General features: G+C 34.3%; 1 protein-coding gene across 1 annotated transcript in view; it reads right to left on the bottom strand.

Annotated features, from left to right (window-relative positions):
- LOC117782702 (autophagy-related protein 2 homolog B) overlaps positions 1-12,209 on the bottom strand; it is a 131,045-nt gene that overhangs the window by 95,373 nt on the left and 23,463 nt on the right. The window contains exon 7 of the mRNA XM_034619729.1: positions 7,795-7,934. Within this exon, the coding sequence (XP_034475620.1) occupies positions 7,795-7,934 (140 nt within the window). The remainder of the gene's footprint in view (positions 1-7,794; positions 7,935-12,209) is intronic.

Here is a 12,209-nt window from a genome sequence, read left to right on the forward strand (position 1 = left end):
TGTCATAAACACTGACTTCAGTAAAGCCTTTGACTCTGTGAACCATGACCTCTTACTTTACAAACTTAATTGCATAGGTTTCCCTCCCGCCTTTGTACGTTGGGTTTCCACCTACTTAAAAGGTAGGACCCAATAAGTGCTTCTTAGGTCAACCATTTCGAGTTCGGTTCACGTTACTTCTGGTGTACCTCAAGGTAGTCACTTGGGGCCTTTATTTTTCACTCTGTTCATTAACGATCTACCCACTATTCTGTCCCATTCATATATTTTAGTGTATGCAGATGATGTAAAGCTTATCTTTTCATACACTGATCCCCTTCTTCATAATCGTCTGCAAGACGATTTGAACGCTATGCAACTATGGTGCTCGGCCAATAAGTTGTATCTCAATTGTTCAAAGTGTATGTTCATGACACTTAGTCGTTCTAGGCCCTATTTAGGTTCTTATACGATTGACAATACCCCTTTGCAACGTATAAAAACTGTAAAGGATCTTGGAGTTTTATTTGATTGCAAATTATGCTTCAATTTGCACATCTCCACTATAGTTAATGACGCCAAAGGAGTACTTGGTTTTATTAAACGTTGGTCGAAAGAATTTAATGATCCTTTCACCACTAAACTCCTTTACGTTTCTTTAGTTCGTCCCATCCTGGAATACTGTTCATGCATTTGGAGCCCGCAGTATCAAGAAAACCAGAATCGAATTGAATCAGTTCAAAAGCAATTTTAGCTTTTCGCCTTACGTGGTTTTAACTGGGATCCCAACCACCGTACTCCCATAGGCTTCGTCTTCTCAATCTTCCGTCTTTTATTAATCGTAGGAGAACTCTTGGTGTTGTTTTTCTTCACAAATTGATTATTGGCGAGATTGATTGTAGTTTCCTTCTGGCCCGCCTCACCTTTTCGGTCCCCCGCAGGTCTACTAGGAATTACAAGCCTTTATTTTTATCTACATGCACAACTGATTACGCTTCACACGATTCGTTTCGTGTTTTATGTACTAACTATAATAACCTCTTTCACGTTTTCTCCTCAGAACTCTCTCTCCCTCTCCCTTCCCTAAAATCCGCAATTTTCCAATACCTATCGTTAAATCCCTGACCTCACTAATACTAATAACTTGTTATGCTACTTTATACTAATCTAACATTCATACTATTGTTATTAACAATACTAATCTTAATTGATCTGATTGGGTTTTTCTGGGTTTTCCCCAATCCTAGCAACAAATGTTGGATCATTTATAATTTTTGCTTACTCCAGATCTAACTTTAATTTTTTTTTTTCGTTACAGTTCATAATTTATTTTTAATTGTATTTGTATTTTTAATCTTTAACTTAATTTTTTGTTTGCCGACTGCTTTTAGTCGTGCATAAATAAATAAATAAATAAATAAATAAAAAAAAAAAAAAAAGTATATTCTGACCAAATTTGGTTCAAATCGGTTCCATCTTCGGTTCGGTTCCTATCTTCTATAGGAACAATCGGTTGAAATCAATTTTTAGTAAGTACAGAGTACCCGGGCGCAGGGTATCCTACTGTCGAGCAAAGCGAGCATGGGCGGAGTCCCCTTGTTTTACATAAATTTCTCCTTAATAAATGTGGACTGCTCTATAAAAGCTATTTGTTTTTGCCCGAAAGACCTCTAACTATCGATATTTAGCCAAAATCGAAGTTTCTTCAAAACCTCATAAGTTACGCTTTTATCCTGGATTAATAAATAAATAAATTGTTTTTGATAGATAATTTAGTTGTTAATTAGATGAAAAATTTCCGTTTACTTTGGCTTAACCGAATAGGCTCAAGAGCGTTAAGTTTACTTTGTAATCGACAGAGATAATTTAAAGATGGCAATTCTTTTGTGTTTATTAATTTAGAGTTATCAAAGCTTTTTTTTGTAAAATGAACCGCGGAACCCAATAAACTTACTTGGTAAAGGTCAAGTAAAAGGATATGTCTAACATTTGACATTAAGAAGGGAAAAGCTCTGTGGGGTTTTCCGATGGGAATATAAATAATTTAGATGATTTTGATTGGTAAAAATACTAATTCAATGTAGTACGGTAAGCAGAATGTGTTTTAAGTCGTTATCACTCCTCAACTGTGGTATTATTGTGTGGGAAACAATATTATATTATGGAAGTTGTAAACTGCAGTTGGTTTTATCAGAAATGTTCAAAGCTGTAATCCAAAAGAGATTTTCCGAATAGACTGGAAAACTACTTTTCTTCCACAAATTAAAGATATTATTTAATCGTTCATACTAAGCTATAATTAGGGAGGATAGAAGGAAGGAAGCTAATTAATAAATTACACATTTTTTAAAAATATTCCAAGCTGGGAATTATTATGTAAATTCAACATTTTTTATCAATATTTTTACCTCTTGAACCTATTCAGTTGAGCCAAAATAAAATGGTCATTTGTGGTAAGTTTTAAAAAAAAAAAAAAAATTTCATTTTTGTACTTGTGTTTGAAACCGGAAAACAATTTTTTTTTTTTGCTATTATTATTGATACACGATTGAAAGCAGTCGACAATAAAATTATAATATTGCAAATAAGACCAAAAATTATATTAAGAATTAACAAATTAAAATTAATATTAAATATAAATTATGAATTGAAACGAAGATAATATTTAAAATGACGTTTGGGATAAGCAAAATTATAAATGATCCAACATTTGTTGTAAGGATTGGGGAAAATTCAGAAAAACCCAATCAGATCAATAAGTGTTTGTGTAGGTATTAGTAATAGTATTAATATTAGACTAGTATAAGGTAATATAATAAGTATTTAGTAGTAAGGTCAGGGATTTCTCGAAAGGTATCGAAAAAGTAAGATCAGGGAAGGGGAGCGAGTTCTGAGGAAAAAACGTGAAAAAGGCTATTATAATTGCTGCATAAAACACGAAACGAGCCGTGTAAAGCTTAATCAGTTGTGCATGTAATTTAGAGTAAGGACTTTTAATTTCTGGTAGGCCTGCGGGGGATCAAAAAGTAAATAGGGACAAAAAATATTTATTTTTTTTTGATCTGGGGATCTCACTGAATGCGAATTCGAAGACCATTTAACTCCAGCACGTCAAGGTTGTGAAATAACCCAAAAAAAAACTAGTGGGCCGGTGCTACAGTCGAGCATACTCGACTGTCGAAGACCCCGTACTTACTATGGCAAAATATAATAATGGATATATTTAGTTAACTTACATTGCTATATCGACTCGGCTATTGATTCTGATCAAGAATATAAATACTTTATAGGGTCTGCCACGCCTCCTTCTGCCTGTTACGCACATATTCGTTAAAGCAAACCCAATAGACCCCTGTACTTTTTTTAAGTACGGGGTCTAAAAATAAGGCGGTCACTTTTTAGAAAAATTCATTCATTCCTTTGAAACTCGTTACTCGGTGGTTTGTGGGGACGCTGATTACGAATTTGAAGTTAATTTTTTAAAATTCAAAATTGCGGATCCAATATGGGAAATTTTTCAGTTTGAATTTTATAAAATTGACTAAATTCGGATTCAACGACCCAAAAATAATTAAAAAAAAACCCCAGATCAGAAAAAAATATTTTTTTGTGTGGCTGTGTAAAAAATTTATGAAGAAAAAAGCACGAGTTTTCCTACGATTAATTTAAGATGGAAGATTGAGAAGAAGAAATCTACTTAAGTACGACTGTAAAAGAAGGTTGAGATTCTAGTTTAAGCCACGTAAGGCAAAAAGCAAAAATTGATTTTCAACTGATTCTATTCGACCCTGGACCTTCGGGAACAAAATGCATGAGCAGTAGTCCAGAATGGGACGGACTAAAGAGGCGTAAAATAGTTTAGTGATGAAAGGATCATTTAATTCGTTGGACCAACGTTTAATGAAACCAAATACTCCCTTGGCGTCATTAACTACAGTGCAAATTTAAGTTTAATATGCAATCAAATAAAACTCCTAGATCGTTTACAGATTTTATACCATGCAAATGGGTAATGTCAATCGTATAAGAGTCTAAGTAGGGCCTAGTATGACTAAATGTCATAAACATACACTTTGGGCACCAAAGTTGCATAGCGTTCAAATCGTCCTGCAGACGATTATGAGGAAGGGCTTCAGTGTACGAGAAGATAAGCTTAACATTGTCTGCATACATTAAAATATATGAAATCGTTAATGAACAGAGTAAAAAATAAAGGCCCCAAGTGACTACCTTGAGGTACACCAGAAGTAACGTAAACTGAACTCAAAGTGGTTGACATTTTGGGTCCTACCTTTTAAGTAGGTGGAAACCCAAAATATAAACGCGGGTGGGAAATATAAAGAGTCAAATTTGTATAATAAGAGGTCACAGAGCTAATGGCTTTACTGCCCTCCTCCGCCCACACAAATCGCGAAAAGCTACCACTCCCACAGTTTTTAAGATAATACTTTTTTGTGGTTATTAACGTTATCTATTAGTATTATCTAATTTTCCACTGAATCGCATCAAGATCGGACAAGAAAAACGGTAGTTATGGCGATTTATTGTTTTCAAAGTAATACAAGTAATTTCTTTAAAGTACCTTTATATATATTGAAATAAGTAACGGGTATCCTATGGTCGGAAACACGACTATAACCGTTCCTACTTGTTGAAATGTACTAAGAAGCTAAACATTTTTGCTCATGGTGCAGAATGTCTTTTTTTTAATTTGTATATTTTGTTTTAAATTTATACTATATATATTATTGAATATTGTTATTTGATGTCAGTCATTTTGGAGCATGGAAAGACTTTCGTCACTAGATTTTTACATTGTAAAGAGGTTCATTTTTGAAGCACTTTGTGTCCTCTTTACAATATTTTCGCAGTGCGCACAATTCTCTTATCGCCTGACAATTTCTTATTCATGGTGTCCATCTCTCACACTCTTTCGTACATCTCGTACTTCTCGTTAAGCTCTTAAAAGGATTTACAGCAGTTATATTGAATCTGAAGTCGCTTTTCATTTGCAGTCCGTCAATTATATATCGAATAACCGATGCCACTTCTATCTCCTTGCTAAGTGCAGCTATATTCTTCATCACAAGCACGTAGTCCTGGAACGACTACCCCTCCAACTTCAACCGCTCCCTTAGCTTGTTGTGTATGTCTGCGCTGTGTACTTCCTAGTAAATTCTCCAATCATTACGTCCCACTATGGGGAATTTTGCCATTTTTTTTTTTTGAATTAATTAATAACTCGAGAACCAATAAAGTTTTTTTGGTTTAGTTTTTTGCATTGGCCATATAATATAAAGAAAGTGGGCGGGGTGCCGCCTTTATATTGGATTCTGCGATATGCAAACTTTTTGTTTTTCAAGCTGTCCGCACCAACCTTGCAGGTTAGGTGTGTTATTATGCTCCTAATGTGTTGGTAAAATTTCATTCAAAACGGACAACTGTATTATATAGAAATAATATAAATTATCGGTAGGAAAACACCTTTTTGTAAAAATATTGTTATATTTTAATATTTTCAGGACAAACTAAGTGATTTTAAGTTCCTGGCATTTTAGTCAACGTTAGACTACCATAATATACTCGACTGTCGGAGACCCCGTACTTACTATGGCAAAAACTAATAATGGAAAAAATTAAAAAATGTTTAAATGCATATTCTATCAGATTGGATACGATGTCTCATAAAACATAAAAGATTTTCATACTAAGACTTGATTTTCGCCCGATCGGTCCTATGACAGCTATATGATATAGTGGTCCGATTCAAAAAAGAAACAAACTTGATCTGCCTGCAATATACGGAAATCTACTTTCCAAATTTGGTGTCACTAGCTTTTAAATTGTTCTTATAATTTGGATATGAAATTTTTTTTCTATTTGTGGGCGGTGAAGGGGACGTGGCCGAATTTTAAAACAAACTTGATCTGCTTGCAATATAGAGGAACCTACATACCAAGTTTGGTGTCTCTAGCTCTTATAGTCTCTGAGATCTAGGCGCTCATACAGACGGACAGACAGACGGACGGACAGACGGACATTGCTATATCGACTCGCCTATTGATTCTGATCAAGAATATAAATACTTTATAGGGTCTGCCACGCCTCCTTCTGCGTGTTACACACATATTCGTTTAAACAAACCCTATAGACCCCTGTACTTTTTTTAACTACGTAGTCTAAAAATCGGCTGTAAAAATCCAATTTTCAGTGTAAAAAAAAATAAAATCTAATATGTAAATACTAAATAAAACCTTTAACTTTTGTCTCATAAAATTCGTTTAATAGTCTTAAAAAAAAACTGCTAACAATTATCGCGTTAGAGTAGCTCAAAACCTCAGAAACCTCAGTTTCACGTGAAGAACAAACCCTACATTTTGAAATTTGAGGTTCCATGCTAAAAAGTTAATTGTCTTAAAATTTTGCAAAACGTAATTACGTGGACATAACTAGAACTTATTGACCTAAAATGTTTCAGGGGTTTTTGGGGCCTTTGATATTTCCATTTAAAGTTGAGATTTTATTTTTTAACGAGTGAGGTGGCCCTCTTTTTCCATACAATTACGAGGACAATACGACCAAATTCTACAATCCAAGCTTTTAAACACAAAGTACAAACCTCTCTGAACAGATCGCCCATCAATTTGTTAACAATATCTATTAGTTTTCTGTATTTAAAGTTTGATGAAAAAAATGCAACAATTTTGACAGCGTGCTTTTCAATTACATAACCTGTGCTTGCACTGTTATAACTTAACAGTGGCGAGTTCTGTTAAAATTTATGGTATGTAACATTACAATTTGGACATTTCGTGGTCGATTGCTGTTATTAAGAACGTAATTTAATAACTTTTAAAAATTGATTTTATTCCAAAAAATCAGAAAAAGTTTCCCATGGTGCTTCCTTCAGCTGTTTATAAGATGCAACAAAAACTGAGTCCAGCAATCTTGCCGACTTTACCATCTTCGCTCTGGCTTTTACGTATTTTTACTTCTCTAAAAGCTCTTAGTCGTCATCTTCTGTACATCTTCCCTAACTACCTCCTCACCTCGAGCATTTCCACATCCTCTTCGGAAAACATAAGCATAACTGCCGATCGCAACTGCTGGAATGAGGCGTCTTCTCCCAGCTGTACTCCGTTACTTTTCAATAGTTCTACTAGCTCTCGCGTAGAATACGTAATTATCTCTGAATATTTTATTGTTGGCATCGAATCGCTGTATTTGTTTCGCTCTTAATAGTCTTCGAATTCTGGAATTTGTCCTTTTCAACTTTTTACAAACTTCCACAACACAATTTTTTTTGAATCCAAAAAATTTAAAAAATTTGTATTTTCTTGACACGGTTGATGATTTAAAGGTGATGATTTTTTATTAATGATTTAAACAAACGATGTTTCTCGCACAACGACACCTTTTTGAATGTAAGTATTCTCTGCCTTGTGTTACTACCTCGATATGTCGAATCCCACAGGCCTACTATGGTTCATCTAACTATCCATACTACTTTACATTCTAACATAAAACCACAAATAATGATTTGAAAAGATCGGTCAATCATAGCAAATTGCTAGTCGCCTTTCGCACCCTTCGTGCTGCTTTCGTCACTAGCGCGAACTGCCGTCCGCAGTGATAGTCATCCGATTTAGACAAAAGTTGGTCAGGGTGTAAAATATGGTAAAAAAAAACACAATCTCGGTTCTTGAAAATGAATTTATTTTGGCCCCGGTTCTAGTACTTAATATGAAACGGTTATTTTCGGTTGATGGGACCGAAATTATTCCCTTGATCTTGTCAACAATTTCATATATTTACCTGTATTATCGTTTAATCCCTCCACATTAGATGAATATCCATAAGAACACTTGGAGCTAAATGGTGATTTTCGTTTATTTTTTGGGTTGTTTCCTAAGAATGATTTTTTTTCGTCTTGGTGGTAAACTTTTACTTGAATTCTAAAATGAATGTATGTAAGATAAATAATATGTATTAAAAGATCATGTTAAACAGATAAAAGAAAAAACTAGTCGGGAAGGCTATAGTCGAAACCCCGACTATTGGAGTACCCGTCACATACTCTTAAGACTTTTTTGCTTTAAAATTTATAAAAGCTATTACTGCCGTTCTGTTTAACCGATCTTGTTCCAATTTAGTAGCATAACACATACCAAACTTTAAACTAATTAAAACTCTTTATCTCTCAAATATTAATACATACTTTATAGCATGCGGCATTTCACCCACAAATAGACTGCACATATTTGTTTACTTCAAAAATCGGACTTCGTCTATTTGAGCTTTCTGTTTGGGCCGTGCGTAAGCAACTGAATGCGAATTCAAGTAAAATCAAAAGACATAAGGCAACGCACACTGTGTTTATAGTATAAACTTTATCGCACAAAAAAAAACCTCTACTCGAGGTAAAAGTCTAGTGACGAAAGCGATTTCTAGCCCCAAAATTTCTGATATCCAATTTTGTGACGAACAAAATGTAGTTTAATATACTAATTTTAGATAAAAATATAAATTAATACAAAAATTCGTTAGAGCCGTTTTGTCAGAAATCTCCCAAATGTAAGCTTATATATTTTATTACACCTGTAAAATGTTACCTGAGTACTTTAGAAAAAAAGGTTATATCATTGGAAAGGTGTTTCGCCTAAAAGCCCTTAGACACACCTTTCCAATAGAACATATCTTTAGCTTCTATGGTTTGGACACTGTCAATTTAAGCGGGATTTAACTAACTTACAAAATAGTGGAAAATTTAATACAGCGCTTTGCAATGGCATTAAATCTTAGACGTGCCGAAAAGCACGTTTGGCACACTCGACTGTAGCCATTTCTAACCACCAGGGAACAGTGTTGCCAACTCTTCAGGGCCGGAAAAAGCTATATTGATATTTTAAAAAAGCTAGAAAATTTTAAATAGAAACCAGATGAACAGCCAATATACAGAGGTGCCACAAAAATCTAAACCAACCGAAAACCTCCAAAAAATGTATGGAGATTTGGGAGATTTTCGGTTGCTTCTGCTTTCTGTGGCACCCCTGATAGGTTTTATTGATTTTATTATTTTTCTAGTAATGAAAAGCATTTGTAGATCCCAGCATAACCATTATCTCCCCCACCTATGAGTGTTTGATTCGGTCTCAGTTAATTTTAAATACTTTACTTTTAAATCACTCAGTTTAGCAGTTATGGTTGAAATTCTTAATTGAGGCATCACGCATCCAGGCCTCTCACGGTTTTTGCTTATTTGTATTTTAGACATCTTGAGTTAGACCGCACGCAAATCAAAAATTTTGAGACCGTTTGCAAGTGATGGAAAAGATAGAGATAAAGATAGTAAAGCGGCAATTACTGAAATTAATGCAACAACTATTGATTAAAAGTGATGCCACCCTTAGACATTTCCATATGTTGGCAGAAGTATTGTAAATCCAAAAAAAGCCATTGCAGCTTTCAATATATCTAGAATTCCGGCACCAGCTACAACATAATTTTTCCCGCTTTTGGCATTCGGAAAAAAAGCTGACTTGGCAACACTGCCAGCGAAGCGGTTCTCAGCCAGCCTATGACTCAACTGGCCGTATCAGCAATTATTTAATATATTTTTTTCTATTCTTCAACCTCTTTGACATCATACATTGCAAAAATTGATCCAGCAGAAAAACTCCCAATATAAATTATTTTAGTGGTCGCCGAATTCATCATTCAACGATGACAATACATAAAGCAAAGCATTGAGAAAAGTAAACAATAAATTGTCTGTTTCCTACAAAAATGAGTTATCCTACCCTAACGTAATAGGCAAATAATTAGGCAAAAATTTTTAAATTTGTACAAACATCTGACGTTTGATATTGTGTTAAATATTTTGCTTGTCTGACCTTTAACACTTATCGGAGGGTTTTGCTCAAAATTTAAAATCTTAAAATTTGTGAAATCAAACAGACCTTAAGAGCTAGAGCATCCAATTTCGGCAAAGAGACTTCCATAAGTCCGGAGTAATTCATGAAAATTTAAAATTTTTTCCATGCCAGTGGTCTCCCATGCAAGTCACAAAAACAATTTACTGCTCCCACATTTTTAGACCCCGTACTTAAAAAAAGTACAGGGGTCTATTGGGTTTGTTTTACCGAATATGTGCGTAACAGGCAGAAGGAGGCGTGGCAGACCCCATAAAGTATATATATTCTTGATCAGCATCAATAACCGAGTCGATATAGCAATGTTCGTCTGTCTGTCTGTCTGTATGAACACCTAGATCTCGGAGACTATAAGAGCTAGAGACCCCAAACTTGGTATGTGGGTTCCTCTATATTGCAAGCAGAACAAGTTTATTTCAAAATTTGGCCACGCCCCCTTTATCGCCCACAAATCGAAAAAAAAAATATCATATCCAAATTATAAGAACAATTTAAAAGCTAGTGACACCAAATTTGGTATGTAGATTCCTCTATCTTGCAGGCAGGTCAAGTTTGTTTCTTTTTTGAATCGGACCACTATATCATATAGCGCCCATTGGAACAATCGGTCGAAAATCAAGTTTTAGTATGAAAAACTTTTTTGTTTAATGAGATATTGTAACCAAACTGATACAATAAGCATATAACTTGGTTTTATATATCCTGTCCAAAGTTGGTTCAAATCGGACCACTATGTCATATAGCTGTCATAGGACCGATCGGGCGAAAATCAAGTCTTAGTATGAAAAACTTTTTAGTTTTATGAGATATCATAACCAAACTTATAGAATATTCAATTAAGTTTTTGGAATACATACATTTGAATATATTTTGTTAAAAATTAAGCAATAGACCAATTTCATCTAAGTTCGATAGTGCCTGCTCAAAGATTTTTCAAATGCTAAGCAACGCATAAAATTCAAAAAGTAACGGCGACAAACGCGAGCAATTCTGCTTTAAATTTAGTACCGCACTTTTTGAAGCTGACAGCTTGCTTTCGGCATCATCTTTGTCTCCGTTTGCACTACGAACGCATTCAAGCGAATTCATATGATTTGCCCTACACAGTATTTCGTCTTCATCTTCGTCTTCATCTTATGCTTGCATCCCAAGGCAGTGCTGCCAGTTTAGCAATTTAGTAGATCTAGCAACTTTAAAAAAAAAAATTGCAACTTTTTTTTCAAAAATGCTGTTAGCCACAAAACTAGCAATTTTTAATTTTTCTTTAGCAATTTTAACAACTTTATTGCAAAACTATCATTTTTTCATTTTTCTTTACTATTTTTGGCTTTTATTAAACCTTTTTGAAATTTATAGCACAAATTACGATTAATAATAGTTCACAAAAATATCGGAACTTTTATTTAATAATAATAGTTCACAAAAATATCGGAACTTTTATTTAACTTAGTGGTTCAATTATATTAACAACTTGAAAGTGTTCTGCGCACTCTATTGCTGTGTTTTGTAATTGGGTTAAAGTGGCAAAAAGTAAGAAGCACTTTTTTAGTTGACACAAATTACCGGCAATGAGAAGTACGCTGATTAAAGTGAAGCTGACGAGCTAGATAGCATTGTAAACGCTAATATAATTGCTTCAGATATAAAATCATGTTTCTTTAAAATTTCAAATTTTTTTCTTAAATTCATACATATATTTCTTGAAAACGAACATTTTAATGTTTATCCCTTTTTTTTTTTTGGCAGTTTGCACAGTATTTTTAACAATTTTTAGCAATTTTTTTTTCCAAATCTAGAAGTTTTTACTTCTGAGATTCTGGCAGCACTGGCCTAAGGAGGTCTCGTCGGCTGCCGAAGCTCGCTCGCTTTTTTCCTTAGCTTTTCGGCAGTCGATGCATAAGCAAAGGGAACATTTTGCCGACGAGACTACCTTAGATTTATTTCATCATGGATCTGCCCAGTAACTTATAGCCTGGCTGCAACTAAATTTTTGACAAGAAAATCAAATTGCCCTTATTTGTAAGGTTGACAGCAGAAAAGAAAACGGTCCTAACTTTATCAAATAATTATTTTTTGCTGGGAAAACTGCAGTATGTAAAAATTACTTTATTTATTAGTTAAGAGGAGCCTATTAAAAATGTAATCAGTATCCCCAGACCTGGGCCTAAAGTCTCTGAGGATTGACGACAAACGGATAGACGAACATAGCTGAACGAACATAGTATACTTTGAAGGGTCGGAGATGCCTCCTTCTCCCTATTGCATTTCAACGAATACAATAAAACCTATTACTTTTTA

This window comes from Drosophila innubila (assembly GCF_004354385.1).
Source record: "Drosophila innubila isolate TH190305 chromosome 2L unlocalized genomic scaffold, UK_Dinn_1.0 5_B_2L, whole genome shotgun sequence".
In the NCBI taxonomy this organism is placed as follows: Eukaryota; Metazoa; Arthropoda; class Insecta; order Diptera; family Drosophilidae; genus Drosophila; species Drosophila innubila.